General features: G+C 36.9%; 1 protein-coding gene across 2 annotated transcripts in view; it reads right to left on the bottom strand.

The window, feature by feature from the left end:
- Positions 1-16,828, bottom strand: part of Macrod2 (mono-ADP ribosylhydrolase 2) — a 1,728,876-nt gene that overhangs the window by 1,659,624 nt on the left and 52,424 nt on the right. For both annotated transcript variants that reach the window (XM_048348774.1, XM_048348773.1), the window contains exon 3: positions 12,554-12,661. In XM_048348774.1, the coding sequence (XP_048204731.1) occupies positions 12,554-12,661 (108 nt within the window). The remainder of the gene's footprint in view (positions 1-12,553; positions 12,662-16,828) is intronic.

Consider the following 16,828-nt stretch of genomic DNA (forward strand, 5'->3'; position numbering starts at 1 on the left):
ACCTGGCATAACTAATCAATAACAGTGCTATTGCTACTTTGTGGTTTTCTGTCATCGCGATTATTTTTCACTGAATAAAATCCTTTCTGAAGCTGCTTCAGGATTTGAGAAATTATTTTAAAAAAAAGTTCCTTCGTGTCCCTTCCTGAAGTTATACCATAGATCTTGTTGATCTTGTGCCCCATTCCTCATTTCTCACATTCCTTCTCAGAAATGATTTGTCACCAACCATCTTCAATCTTGTTATAAAATGTAACTGTTCATGTCAGGGTGCACTATCTCTAACACTTCATCGCTAATACCCTCGAAGAGCTACAGATGCTGAGAGAAAATGACATATAAGGGGGCGGTATCTATCTCCTAGCTTTGGACAATCAATCACTCTATCATCTTCTATTGTGTTCTTTTGTTCTGTCATTTTTTTACAGACACATTTGCTTTTCAAGGATCAATATTCAATTTACTTTCTATGCACTATAAATCAAGGCTTTAAAAAGTGAAGAAAATGTGTTTCTGGTTTTGAAGTTATTTTAAACTTTAGAAGCCTTTATAGCCACGTCCTTGCACAAGTCTATTTAATGAAACGCATTCTTGTGAAATCTAAGTAAGGAAAATTACATGTCCTTATTGTTAAATATAAATACATGTATACATATATATTGCTTTAATAGATATTGCTAATGTAAAATAAAACCTTAATTTAAAAATCTGTAAGCAATCAGAATATGTAAAATATGAATGTTAAAGAAATAATTTCTTCTGTTCTTTATTTCTTGCTGTGGATGCTATAAAACAGGCTTTAAGACCAACAATGTTTTATAGTAGAAAAAGAATTACATTCAAAAGATAATCTAACTTATTTTGGGAATTATTTCAGCAATAAATTAAAATTAATCATTGGTTTATTTAGAAATAGTGCAATGTCATAATTATACTATCAAATATTAGCATCATTTATATAGTTTTACAGAGGAATTGGATAGACATGAATGGAGCTTTAAGAGGAATCTAGTTTATACATTCATAATAAGTGTCTTATTTCTAAGTGTCCTCACTTAGCCCAGTGTCTTTAGCCCAGTAATGCTGGACATATTTTTGAATTAATTTCCACCTAGAAACCCATGGGATGAAAACTCTAACTGTGTGATAAATTAAGTTGCCAAATGAAATGGATTAGCGATCAGTGAAATTGCCTGATACACTGTCAGATCCATTTTGGACTGGGATTCATCCTCTTTCTCCACCTGTTCATTAAGCTTCAAGTTCATGGCAACTCCAGTGACTGATTGCACATTAACAAGCTGTTTGTGTGGGAAGGTATAGCTGGCCTAGTCAACATCCTTACACTTACAACATTCATTTAAGCATAATTCTCTGATAATTAATTCTGTTCATAACCCCAGTGAGAAAAATATACCTCTTCTCTGAAGTTTAATTTTGGAAATGACAGAGATGTGGTATGTCATAAAATTAAAACTTAACAAAGCAAATCAGATTGCAGCTCAAGGTCAAAAGAAGATGGGAAATTCATGCCATAAATTTCCTCTTCAAAGTTACAAAAATGAAATGAATAGTGAAAAAGTTGTCACCTCTGATTAAAGAGGAGAATACCACACACACTGTGATATGTCTTTGATAGACAGAGAAAAGTGCTAAATTAAAAATGGCATAAAAAAACTATGAAGAAAATTAGAAACGTAAGGTTTTGTCCTAAATCTGACTGCTTAGAAGCTGACATTCAAAACTAAGGCATTAAATGTTAATCCAAGGACCCTTAAATTGTGAATCCATAAATATGCAGGATTTCCTAGCCAAATATACACATGACAAAAATAAGTTTCTGTCTCTGAAGAGATTTTGGCAAAATAAAATATTTGTATTCTCAGCCTTCAGCAAATATTGGGTACTCCTATAACTAGAAAGCTAACTAGAGAAAAATAATCATAAGCCTTCATTTCTTACCCAAATGGTAAGATGTTTCTATACACAACAGCAAATCTAAGAAACTACTAGAAATAAAAAAGCACCAATTTGGGTTACAAATAAGAATACTGTTCTTACTCCAAAATTTGATTCTTGTTTTTAAGAGTATAGAATCATTTCATATAGGGACTCTTCATGAAACAGAGAGTAAATTTTAAAAATCAGTCAAGTTCCTCTGAAGTTGTTAACATTTAACAAGTTTATACTGCATAAAATTAAATTACTCTTTATTGATTATATCTTTATTGTTGTATTATTACTCTTTATTGATTATTAGTCTTTATTGATGAACTATACTCTACTTCACTTTCTCTGAACTCCAATTTTCATATGAATAAAATACAATAATTCAACAATCAAAGTCACTTTTTCCTTTGCATAGATACATACACACATTAGAAATTTATTACACAAGTTAAATTAACCAGCAAAAAGGCAGAAGTAGAGCTGTAGTTCAAGTGTTACAGCCTCAGCCTTGAGCCCTAAAGTCAAGCAATGGTGCAAGGCTCTAAGTTCAAGCCCCAGGATAACACACTGTCATCAAATGAGTGAAGATGGGAAAGGAAGAGATGCACGGAAGGAAGGAAGGACGGACAGTGGAGGAGATGGAGGAAGGAAAGAAAAGAAGAGGGAAGGTAAAGGAAGAGAGGAGAAAAAGAAAGGAGGGTAGGGGACAATGAAAAGAGAAAAGGGAGAGGGGACAGAAATAATAGGTGGGCCAGGGTAACAAACGCATTCCTCCATCAGGAGCTGTTTTAATAATTAATTCACTCTTTCACTCTCATGATAACAGCATAAATCCATTCACAAGTGCATATATAATCACCTTGTAAGGGTCTCATCTCTCAAAAATGTTGTTTTGGAGATCCCTATTATCACATGAACTTTGGGGAAAACAACTAAATCCTAGCATTCATATATGTAACAAATAAATTATGTGTTTGCTTCAGTTGAAATTAATAGAACTACATAGCTTTTTTTCAATTTTACTATATAACTCTGAAAAGTAAAAATACAGTATATTCTAAATAAGTTTCAAAATAGCACTAAGCAACCTCTAGATCTCTTAAAAATCCAGTTACATTACTATAAAATTCACTGCTTATTTAGATTCAACTGCAACTGACCTCAGATAAGCTGTACAATCACCAGAAATTGTGTGGTATTAGTATTCACTATTAATCATAGGTAGAATTAAAATCTAATTTTCCATTACCTTAATCCTAATGTAAACTGTAATGCAAATCCTAATGTAAAACACTTTACTCTCCCAGGAGACTGATTCCTTGCTCTGTAGTTTCAATCTAATTGTCTCAAGTCCATGTGCAAACAAGCATTGAGAGGGCTTAGCACACCTTTTGAAGCTGAGGATGCAAAGAAATCTTTATACAGTACCTAATAGGGCTCACCTGTCCTAGACCAAGAAGTAGACTTTGGGATCATCTTGCCTAAGGTAAAATCTCAGTGTTTATATTTTTTGTTGTGTGTTATTGTTGTTTTGGTAATACCTGAGTTTTGAACTCAGGATTTCACACTTGCTATAGCTCTACCACCTGAGCCATGCCTCCAGTCCCTTTTGATTTAGGTCACTTTTCAGATAGAGCCTTATTTTTTTTGAGAGAGCAGGTCTTGAACTGTGATCTTCTTACTTATGCCTCCTTTGTAGCAAGGAATACAGGTGTGAATAAAAACTCCAAACTTGTTTTGTTGAAATGGGGGTCCTATTAACATTTTTCCTGAGCTACTTGAAAACCTCAATTCTCCTGACCTCTACCTACCAAGTAGCTAGAATTATAGGCATGAGAGAGTGCACCCACATAAGTTACAATTTTGAAGCAGAAAATGAATTTTTAAATCCCTGTAACGATGCTTGTTTAAACATCCTTTACAGGCCAAGCATAGAGGCACACTTCTTTATTTCGAGCAATTCGAGAGAAAGCAGAGATCAGGAGATGCTTGATCCTATAAATAAATGAAGAAAGAAAGAAAGAAAGAAAGGAAGAAAGGAAGGAAGGAAGGAAGGAAGGAAGGAAGGAAGGAAGGAAGGAAGGAAGGAAGGAAGGAAGGAAGGAAAGGAAAGAAAGGAAAGAAAGGAAGAAAGAAAGAAAGAAAGAAAGAAAGAAAGAAAGAAAGAAAGAAAGAAAGAAAGAAAGAAAGAAAGAAAGAAAGAAAGAAAGAAAGAAAGAAAGAAAGAAAGAAGAATACCATTGGGGGATTGGCTTACATAGTAGAACTCCTGATGAGTCAAGGTGAGTTCAAACCCCAGCATCTTCTCTCCCAACCCCCACTCTCCCACCTCCACACCCCCCCCCCCCGCCCCGTAACAAGACATGTAGCCAAGGTCATATTTAGTCTCATGGTTTAGCACAGTATTTCCTGAGCTATATTTTCCTAAACTGCAAAATTCTTAAGTCTCCAGCCTCCTGCTTTTCTCCTTTCTCATTACATAAAAGAAAATAAAAACAAAACAACCAATCTTGCCCTTGGGAGGTTGAATGCCTTTGCCAGATTTGTGAATTTTTTTTCAGAGGGTGTTAATATTCTCACAATCACCTCTTCCTCTAAAATAGACTTCTAGTAATTCCTTGGGATACCAATTGCCTCCTTATTTCTGACAGCATCACCTTCTTCAGTCCCCACATAGAACACAGTCCCAGGTTTCCTTTATTTCTCACAGCACTGATAATATTGTGGACATGGAATAGGTAGGTGTTTCCTGTCATTTGGGAGCACTTCAAGCAGGCCTAGAATCTTACAATAACACCACTGAAAGCGGTCTGTTTACACTGACCAGAGTATTGAATCAACTTGCTCTAAGTCTATTGACCAAAGAGTTTTTTGGTCTTTGCTTGATGTTGGTGGAAAAAAATGTATCCATCTATTTTATGGTTTAGTATTATATAATTAGAGACAATTTTATTTGTACCACAGGAGAGAAAATTGTTTTACAGGAGATAGATTTATCTATCTAGATTATAGGCTGTGTAATACAAAGGAATAACATTCTTGACTATAAATTGCAAAGTATTAGTCAAAAATTAACATTTTTCAGTAAAATTATTTTAAAGGAAAAGTAAAAAGGGTTGGTTTGTTTATTTGAGTTCTTTCCATCTCATACTCCAACATGCCAATAAAAGGTACATTTTTATTGTGGCCAATCATAGATCAGTCATAAATTTATATGTGTCCTTTTGGCTTTCTGTCCAAATAACCTTTGGAAAATTATTTGACCTTTGCGAATATTAATTTTATTTAGTTTGTTTAAGAGTCAGGGTCTTGCTATGTGGCCCAGGTTGACATCAAACTCACTATGTAGTGCCATCTTGCCTGAAACTCACAGTCCTTCTGCCTGAGCTTCTCCAGGGGCTCAGATTACATCAAAATAAATTAGGAAAATTTAATGTATGAACTCTCTTTACATTCACAGAGAAAACTTTCCACATACTTTATATCAGTAACCATATTTATTTGCATCCAACCTTTTTATCCTATCTATTTAGCAATAGCCCCTCTCTATATAAACAAAAATGCAATCCATTTATAGTCCAACAGACTGCCAATAAAGTTTGTAAGTCCCACAGAAGTTGTTTTCAATCCTTCTTTTTCCCCTTTTATTTATATTTGTCTAGGTTTGACTAATAAGTGTGTTCTCTCTTATAAAGAGATAACTCTCTACCATGAGGTGGAGAAAATGAAAAGAAGGGGATGGGAGGAGGAGGAGACGGAAGAGGAGAGGGTATGATAGAGAGAGAACAAACTGCAGGTCAGTGGCAATAGACAGGTGGGAAAGGATTCTGAGGAAGCCATGTTCAAATCACTGAGTGGTTACACTTACTCTTATGGTCAGGGGCCACTAAAAGTTGTCACAAAAAGGAACATGAGGAAGGTTTTTCTGCTTACATCTGGAAAGAAAGTGGGGGTTAAAAGCAAAGCATTCAGGAGTCGGTTGCAATTCTCTAGGAAAGATATAATATGATTTAAATGGAACTCTTAGGAGCTAAAAATAAGAGAGACTGCCAAATTCATGTCAATACAACAAAAAGTAAATTAACAATCACAAATGAATTGGCTAACAGATATGGAAGAAAATAAAGAACAATCAGGGCACACTGCTTCAAGAAAAAGAGGTCATTCTGACATTGGTGAGACAGTGTTAGTGGAAGCAAGTTTAGCTTATTGAAATAAAGTCAAGACTTTATTTTCAAGACAAGGCATGTGACATGAATGAAGAGTTACTAAGGCCTACCTTGCTTAAGCAATGATTTAAGAGTTTACTGATGTGAGGATCATAAAGTTCATGCCCCTGTTAGGTCCTTAGACAGATAGGATAGTAGATTGGACCATCAGATGGGGTCCAATTACCAGAGGAAGGGATGAACCACACTGAAATGAGAAAATAACCAAGGGCTGTGTATAAACCAGAAATCATACACCCAGGAAAGCCTCCCTGCCACAAGGGAATAAAAGGAGGTATGGACAACCAAAACCCTCTTCTAAAAGTCAACCCATCCCAAGAAGTTTATATATTAAAATCACTCTATAGAATAAGTGAAACTTAAGGGAAGTGAAATCAACAAAGATTGTATACCTCATAGCGCTTGGCTAATGGGGAAAGGCACAGGGATGTACACATCAGGAAACCAACAGCTTGCTGTAACCTCAAGGGGTATGCCTGCCCACTAAATATCCAGCCTTGTGAGACAGTCTCCTTCTGCTGAACTTTGTGTCCCCAACTCCATTCCTTGAGTTTAGATGGGTAAGTGTGTTTCTCACCATTTACAAAATAGGAAATTAAGATTTACTGTTGAAAGAACAAATAGTTTGACTCCATTTCTTCTGATCTAATTAAAGCAGATCAAACAGCCTCTCTGAGTTAACCCCACTCCAAAATTAATTCAAACCAGAATAGCCCAATGATCATCCCACAGATGGTGAGGATAGAGACAGAAATAACAATAAGTACAATTGTGAGCTGCGAGGGGAAAACCCAGATCAATTTCAACTGAAGGATTCAATACAAATTAAATCAGGTCATCTCTGCTTCTAGTTTCCACCACAAATTTATCATTCTCCAAGATCTCTCACACTGCTGCCTGTGGGATCTTGCTGACATATAGCTATAAAGCACCTTTTCCTTTTGAAAAAGTCTTTAATGACTCCTATAACTGATTTTGGTACCCTGGATATTGTATATACATGTATTGGAACTAGGGAAGGAAAGGGGAATATCAAAATGAGAGACAAAGGATAAAAGACAAACCAATGCAACAACAGTACTTACAAAACTATATGGTGTAAATCAACTGTACAACTCATGGGGGGAAATGGGGAGGGGGTGTAGGGAGAGAGGGAGGGAAGAGGTAACAAGTTGGATAAGAAATGTACGTACTGGGGCTGGGGATATGGCCTAGTGGCAAGAGAGCTTGCCTCGTATACATGAGGCCCTGGGTTCAATTCCCCAGCACCACATATACAGAAAATGGCCAGAAGTGGCGCTGTGGCTCAAGTGGCAGAGTGCTAGCCTTGAGCAAAAAGGAAGCCAGGGACAGTGCTGAGTTCAAGGCCCAGGACTGGCCAAAAAAAAAAAAAGAAAGAAAGAAAAGAAATGTACGTACTGCCTTACATAGGAAACTGTAACCTCTCTATACATCACTTTGACAATAAAGAAATAAATTTTTTAAATAATAAAAATAAAAGCCAAGCGCCTGATGCACAGGAAGAACTTCATAATCTGGCCTTTGCCTGTATTTTCTCTATGCACACTCAAACATGTGCACTTCCCTATGGGCATCATGCACCACCCACCTGTTTTTCAGCTTGCCATGACACCTGGAACTGACCCTAATAAAAGGCTTTGTAATGGTGTGTGTATGTGTGTGTGTGTGTGTGTGTGTGTGTGTGTGTGCCTGCTTCCACTGCTTAACTCAGTTCTTGATTCACAATAAATATTCAATAAACCTAAAGAAATTTAAGGAAATTTAGCAAGTACTTCATTCAGAAGAAGTTTAAAATATCAAACATTCCACCAATACCTATTTTTTTTTAAACCCAGGCATTTCAATGCATTCATGTGGTCATGGAAACAGAATTTTGGAAGTCTAATAGCAAGTGATGATGAGCTGCTTTGGCACCTTGACCAGGAGCCCTGCCTTTCACTAGAGGGAGCTTGGGAATTTCTGCCATGTTTCCATGTTCGCTTGAAAGGTTAACAGCTGTGCCTCTCCTTCTACACTAGGCAAATAAACTGTACAACAGAGGGCTGTAAATAGAATCATTGCCTGTGTATTTGGCACTGCTTTCCAGTCTACCTAGGAACTTCCTGATGAGGCTGTCCTGGTGATTTGTAGAACATGACCAAACCACAATCATCACAGCTGGAGAAATCAGCTAAAGGTGCCAAATGGTTTGAGGGAGTGCTGCCTATCTCCATATTAATTCATCATACCCATCTACACTGGTGTCATCTATGAAAAAATTATACATGCAGACAAGGCCAAGATAAAATGAAAAAGAATCGATGATGGAATAATGATGTTTCATTTTATGTCAGTAAAAAATTTTCCCAATAAATAAATTTCATTAATTTTATTGTGAAGTAGTTATGCAGGGAGGTTCTTTAAGTCAGGTTATGAGCACAATGCATGTTGATCAGTGTTATCTTTCTATCATTCTCTCCCACTCCTCCCCCCCATTCCTACCAACAAATACTTTTTTTGATTGATCAGTTTTTAAAATCAGAGCTAAACTAATTCATTGTGTCCAGCCCCAATACAAAATATGCTATTTGTCAAAGGTTCAAATTCAATTGCCTGTAGTTCAATTTATCAAATATACAGTATTGAAATTGTTTTTTAAAGTTTTAGAAAGGATTTATTTCAGTATGAACAGCATTAAAGTGTGAAGAAATAGAAGAGAACGTTTCCTGTTTCCTTGCAGGAAACAGGAGTTAAACACCATAGTATCAAACATTTTTAAGGTAAAATAAAAAGCAAAAAAGAAAAAAGTGTCGTTCTGTGCTCCAAGGAGGAGAGTACAGATATATAGTTAACAAAACCTAAGAAAGACCCATATTACTGGCTAGGTGTAGTGTTTTGGAAAAATAAGTACCAAAATAAGAAAAATAAAATTGCATTAAAGTGACTTTTAATATTTTTAAAGAAGCAGATGTGCTCCACAGGATAAAATTAGGATCAATGGTTAGAGTTTTCAATACACTAGAAGGTAGTGGCACATTTATAAGACCTTTAAATGTTTGTAAATTAAAATCCACATATTTATAGAATGTTAGGCATAGTAAATCACTGACAACTTGTTAATTAAAGGAATGTCTGACCAAAACTCTGCCCTTAAAAGAAGTTCATGAGACAACCCCCAATTATGGGTACTGGGGAGGGGAATACACATCCCTCCAAGAGTCCACCACACAGAGACAGCCTCAAACAAAATGATGAATTTATTGGGGAAGTAGAAGGTGAACTGACCACCAGGAATGCAGCACAGACTCTGGAGCTGTAACTGTGACCCCTAGCAGTCCTCAAGTTGGGGTTTATAAAGGTAGAAGCTATGTATTTTATAGCAGGTGGTCACCTAGCATTGATGCAGGAAGTTAATGCAGGGGGTAGAGCAAGTCACAAATGGGTTAAGCAGGCCATTTACAGGAGCAGAATTTCACGGTCAGGCTGACCTAATATCAACTTTATTTTTAACAATTGTTACCATGTTCCCCTAATATCACTAAGCAAGCATGAGCAGGCTAAAACAATCCAGTACTCAATCATAAGTGGACCAACCTGACAGTCGCCATGGCATTTCTGTAACCAATACTATGGTTGTTACCTAGATACAGAGAGGAACAAGGACTACATATATTTTTAAATGTCAAACTACAAGGAACTAGTCTTACAGGTGGGGGTGCAGCCCACTAGTACCGAGTCACTGTCAGGGTTGAAAAGCTGCTATAATTCTAATACTAAAACTTACCTAGTTCTAAGAAAATTTAGGAATCCATGCTCACTATGTTCACACTTCGTTTCATTGTTTCATTTCTGCCGGGGGTGGGGGAAGGGAGGGGTGGACTTAGCACATTCAAGATGGAGTCAGCTCTACAGTCCTAGAGTCTAAGGAAATAGCCTGGGGTTGAATACCATCCAAAGGAATGAGCCACGCTGGGCAGAAATCAAGTGACCCAGATTCCTCTCTCAAGAAGAATTTTACATATTAGGGAGTCAGAAAAAGCAGAGAAGAATGGGGATACATGGAATCAAGAGAAAAAGAAAACTGAGCCCCAGTTATGGCAAAGCAGCTACATACAAAGCAACTTATGTAAAATACAGAGGGAAGAGCAGGCTGACTAGAGCTTCCAGCCATCCTGCTAGGTCCTGAGAACCTGAATGAAGTTCCCGTTCTCGTTTTTACACCCTTCTGTTCACCTACCATGGCATTTGCCTTCTATCCTGTGAATTTACACCACCAGAGGGAAACGAGACAACATTGAATTTCCCCTAAAATCTGAACACGGGAGAAAGAATTACAATCAAAATCTTACACTCATCCATCTGTGTCCTGGCAAATGAATCAATGTCCCTGCAAAGAACCATTTATCTTCATGATTTACATAAAACCAGTGGAAAACCTCTTGTAACCTGTGGTAATGCCAGACACAGGTCTACATTTCCATTCTGTTCTCTCATATGTAATAATGTGAACTGTTTGTCTCCATTTTCCATTCTAGTGGGTCAATCCTGCTAATGATATTTGAGGAAAATTCAGTCTTCTCTGCATCCTCCAAGCCCCTGAAGTCTGGCCCACCTTTGAGCAAGGAAGGTAAACAACCTCTCTATGATGACTCCTCCCAGGAATTAGCTATATAAGGTAAAAATACATCCTGATTAACTGTCTAATCATGTCAGCTACTCATTCCATACCTACTTCTTTCTATCTTTATTTATAATCACTTTTATAAAAGAAAAGCCATCTCCTGCTTGAGCTTTGAGATGCTTATAGATCTCATTGTAAGCATCTCCCTCTTGTAATAGTCTTCCTCCCTTCATGGCAATTGTCTTATTTCAGTTATTTTAATACAGTGTTTTACATAAAAGCTGTCATTACCTAAGTATAAATTTGTTTTTATTTATCACTTTCAACATGCAAAGGAGCCTAAATTTAAAACACAAAATAAAACCATTAAATATCCCCATTGTGTTTTTTTTATAAAACCACAACTATTATGTCTTTTTCATATGTAGCCACAAAATAAAATACAAAGAATATAGAATTCTATAAAGAATACACTATAATGTTTTCACCAATATACAAATAGTAAAACTTGACTATAATTTAAACAATTAAGATATGCCTGCTAGCCAATTGCCAGTGGCTCAGGGCAATAATCCTAGATACTTAGGAAGCTAAGATCTGAGGATTGCTGTTCAAAGACAGTCCAGGCAAGGAAGCCCAGGACACTCTTGTCTCTAATAAACTACTCAGAAAAAGCCAGAAGTGGTGCTGAGGCTCAAATGGTAGAGCACTATCCTTGAGCACAAAGAGGCTCAGGGACAGCACCCAGACCCTGAGTTCAAGCCCCAAGACCAGTGCATGTGTGTGCGTGCACATGCATGCATGCACACACATACACACACACACACACACAACCTGCTAAAATGAGGCATTTCGTAATAAAAATGGAAATAACCTACCAGATGCAGGTGGTTCATGCCTGTAATCCTATCTACTCCGGAGGCTGAGATCTGAGAATCTCAGTTCAAACCCAACCTAGGCATGAAAGCCCATGAGACACTTATCTCCAATTAACAACCAGAAAAGCAGGAAATGGAACTGTGACTCAAGCAGTAGACCACTGGCTTTGAGTAATGAATCTCAGGGACAGGGTCCAGGCTCTGAATTCAAGTCCCAGGTCCCGAACCAAACAACTTGTGGTTTAGAAACTACAAAAATAATTTCTTTGTATTTAACTTTTGTCTGCTGTAATTCAATCATCTCCTCTCTTTACACTTCCAGAACAGGGGAAACACTTAAAAAATTATATTCATTTTGACTAATTAACAACTCAAGTATGAAACTAAAAACCTAGTAACTGCTAAACTTTCTTCCAAAGAACTTTATCAAAAATTTGTCAGGGGCTGGGGATATGGCCTAGTGGCAAGAGTGCCTGCCTCATATACATGAGGCCCTGGGTTCGATTCCCCAGCACAACATATACAGAAAATGGCCAGAAGTGGCGCTGTGGCTCAAGTGGCAGAGTGCTAGCCTTTAGCCAAAAGAAGCCAGGGACAGTGCTCAGGCCCAGAGTCCAAGCCCCAGGACTGGCCAAAAAAAAAAAAAAATTGTCACTTCTGCAGTGTCCAGTATCTCAGGCTCACCTTAATACCATTCACTATAATGGTAGCTCATATGTAAAATTAATCCATGCTTTTAATCAGGAAGGAAAATGCATAAGACATTTTCATGTCCAGAAGAATACCTTTCAAAGTACTTACATTTCTGTTTACAAAAACATTTGAAATAACAATATTCAAATAGCAAAGTATATCACAGAGAATGACCAACTTACCTGCATTGACTATAGCATCTATCTCAAGCAACGTGATATCACCTCTATACAGAGAAACTTTCTCACTCAAACTTTTCTTCACTTGTGATATTTCCTGAGTATTCTCTTCTGTAATACAAAGGGAAATAAATATTAATATCTTTGGTATCCAACTTTTTTTTAAGATCCAAGACCTGAACTCAAACTCAGTTCCTGAGCTTTCGCTCTTAGGCTATCACTGTAGCAACTGAGCCATGCCTCCAACCTCAGTAGATAACTTTTTTTTTCATTTGCTAATCTATCATTTAATATTTTTTTAATTTTTATTGTCAAACTGATGTACAGAGAGGTAACAGTTTCATACGTTAGGCATTGGATTCATTTCTTGTACTGTTTGTTACCCCCTCCATCACTCCCCCTCTCCCCTCCTCCTTTCCTTCCCCCCAACTATGAGTTGTTCAGTTAATTTACACCAAACAGTTTTGCAAGTATTGCTTTTGTAGTTGTTTGTCTTTTTTACCCTGTGTCTCTCAATTTTGGTATTCCCTTTCAGTTTCCTAGTTCTAATACCTAGTTCTATACACGGTTTCCAATGTACTCAGATAAGATACAGAGATAGTGCAGGTACACCACAGGAAGGGAATACAAGAAGATCATCAATAATAGAAGCTACGGTTACACATAGCACATTGAAAGTAGTTACAGCAGTGACATAACAATCGTTTCCATACCATGGAGTTCATTTCACTTAGCATTATCTTATGTGTTCATAAGGGTATAGCTATTGGGCTCTTGTGATCCTCTGCTGTGACTAGCCTAAACCTGTGCTAATTATTCCCTATGAGGGAGACCATAGAGTCCATGTTTCTTTGGGTCTGGCTCACTTCACTTAGTACAATTTTTTCCAAGTCCTTCCATTTCCTTTCAAATGAGGCAATGTCGTTCTTTCTGATAGAGGCATAAAATTCCATTGTGTATATGTACCACATTTTCCTGATCCATTCGTCTACTGAGGGGCATCTGGGTTGGTTCCATATTCTAGCTATGAGGAAATGAGAATGGCCAAGAGACATATGAAAAAGTGCTCTACATCACTGGCCATAAAAGAAATGCAAATCAAAACAACATTGAGATTCCATCTCACCCCAGTAGGAATGTCCTATATCAAGAAAACTAACAATAACAAATGTTGCAGAGGGTGTGGCCAAAATGGAACCCTACTTCATTCTTGGTGGGAATGTAAACTGGTTCAGCCACTCTGGAAAGCGGTATGGAGATTCCTCAGAAGGCTAAACATAGAACTCCCCTATGACCCAGCAGCCCCACTTTTGGGCATTTACCCAAAAGACCACAAACAAGAGCACATTAAAGCCACCAGCACAACAATGTTCATCGCAGCACAATTTGTCATAGCTAGAATATCAGTAGATAACTTTTTTTTTTCAGTAAAAAGGTGTGATTTTCTATTTCATATAGACAGTGATTCATGTTCAGCAACAATCTCACTGAAGAATACAGTATGTGACATTGTCACATCAATGTATTTTGATGCTGGTTCCCACCCCTGCCCCTTCTTGCAGACAACCAAGAAGGTACAAAATTCTTCTGACTGCCAATCACAATAAGGGAAGAATCTTGGTTAAAGTAGATAACTTTTTAATAAAGACAACTTAAGAATCAATATGAGTCACACACTCTCTTAAAAAGAACAAGTAGTTTCATTCCTGTAATCTTAGCTACCAAGGAGCCTGAGGTCTGAGGATTGTCGTTCAAAGCCAGCCTGGGCAGGGAAGTCCATGACACTTTCATCTCCAGAAGCCACCAAAAAGTTGGAAATGGTGCTGTGGCTCAAGTCATAGGACACTAGCCTTGACCAAAAAATCAGAGGGACAGCTCCCAGTCCCTTAATTCAAGCCCCAGTACCAGGACAAAAAATAAAAAAAAGTAGAAGACAGTATGTAAATACCACAGGTATGGTCTATTTTTTTTATTTTTCAATACAAATGCACTATTGTATACATAAGGACATTCAATAGCTCTGAGGAAGTTCAACTATTTAACAAAAACTTAACATTTCCAATATTGTCCAAAAATAAAATAAAAAATTGTATTAATTATCTGATTTATGAAATGTTAACTCCTCTGAACAACATTTTAAACAATAAAATTATATTTTTAAATCAATATTTGTTATTGATTTTATTACAGTAATACCCGTTTGACATAAAAACCATACAATCCTACATTCACAAGGAGATAAGAAAAAGATGTGCAAGTATATAGACAAAAAATAGATTTTTCACAGTGAAGGAGATTATGTCTACTTTTACCAGTTACTTAGAGAATATCTTTCAGAAAATATTTATTTATACATATTTAAATTCTCTCTTTGCTACTTCTAAATGAAAAGCTGTCCCTAATTGCTCCTTTCTTACTAAGTTGGATTTAACCTTTCACTCAACATATCTTGAATACACTTATAGTAAAGCTGAGTAATAAACTCAAAGTTCTTAAAGCATTTCTGATCTGTTCAAGTCTTTCATGGAGGAACATGAGGCTACTCTGTTACTAAGATGCTCTCAGGTAAGCATGCAGTGTCAAGTAACTGGGTGATTAGAAATAATAAAATAGGAGTTACTTAAAGCTAAATTGTCTTTGGGCCTCAATAGCCATAAGGGGAAAAAACTGACAAAAACTAAGAAAATATGTATGGCCACTAAAACAATTCTTCTTTCTACAAAATACACGGTTCTTAGCAATCACTTTTGTCACTGGTGGCAATACAATAGCGGGGGGAGGGGCGTGATTCTGTGAGAAATTTGTTGTGTGTTAAAGCAGAGAAGACTTCAAGCGACATTAAGATATAAAATATCTATAATTAAGTAGATCACTTCAGAAACTCCGAGAGTACTATTTTCCTCTGGTAGGTAATAGTTAAGTTAAAGCAGACTTCATTACCAGGCTGGATGTTCAATTCTTAGTTCCGCCAATTAACAACTGTGAGACTTTGAATAAGTAATTTATTTTCTTCATGTTTCACTCCATAAAATTTCTAAATTCAGGGCTGGGAATATGGCCTAGTGGTAAAGTGCTTGCCTCGTATACATGAAGCCGTGGGTTCGATTCCTCCGCACCTCATATATAGAAAAAGCCGGAAGTGGCGCTGTGGCTCAAGTGGTAAGAGTGCTAGCCTCAAGCAAAGAGAAGCCAGGGACAGTGCTCAGGCCCTGAGTTCAAGCCACAGGACTGGCAAAAAACAAAACAAACAAAAAATTTCTACACTCTACACAGTTAACATCAGTTAATTAGATTAAATGTTTCTCCCACTATAAGCCATTGAGAACCACCATTTTTTTCTACACAGTGACAAATATTATTTCTACTTCTGTATTGATCATGCATAGACCACACTTACATAGTCAAGATTTTTATTTTAACAAAACACCATTGTTTGTTATCATTATTATGTAACGAGATCATATTTTGTAGATGCCCACACAAAATTGTCATCAGCTGGTCCAATGACAAGGACTCAACCCAAGACCTCCATTTCCCTCAGCAAATAATCTATTATAAAGTTTAATCTAATATAAAGTTTAAAAATCTTGATTTCCAGTTAATGATTGCTTGGTTATAATAAGTGGTAGCTTTTCCAGACAATTCATTATGAACGTAGAAACTATATAAAAGACCCCTCACTGAACATGAGTTTCACAGCTTCTTATAAATATTGTTGTTTTGTTTTGTTGTCTTGGGGGTGCTGGTGTTTGACCTCAGGGCCTGTCACAGCTATCATTTTTCAGTTGATTTGTTTATTGTCAAAGTGATGTACACAGGGTTACTGTTTCATATGTAAAACAATGAGTACATTTCTTATCACACTTGTTACCTCCTCCCTCATTTTTCTTCCACCTTCCCCTTCTCTCCTATTCCCCCACAAGTTGTACAATTGGTTTACAACATATAGTTTTTTAAGTACTGCTGTTGCATTGGTTCACCTTTTACCCTTTGTCTCACGATTTTGATGTTCCCCTTCCCTTCCCTACTTCCAAGAAACACATACAATACCAGGGTACCAAAATCAGTTGCAATGACATCAGGGGTAAAACCATGGGGAAGAAAGACAAAAGAAAATGGCATAATTTCATTTAAACCAAGTACCAGCCCTTTTTACTTTAGTTAATTTTCAGGAAGGGTCTTTTCCCTTGGCTGGCCTAGTCCAAAATCCTCCTACTTACACAACAAATAAATATCTGGGAAGACGGGCAGATATTAATCACTATGCCCAGCTTTGGG

Source organism: Perognathus longimembris, chromosome 6, assembly GCF_023159225.1.
Source record: "Perognathus longimembris pacificus isolate PPM17 chromosome 6, ASM2315922v1, whole genome shotgun sequence".
Taxonomy (NCBI): domain Eukaryota; kingdom Metazoa; phylum Chordata; class Mammalia; order Rodentia; family Heteromyidae; genus Perognathus; species Perognathus longimembris.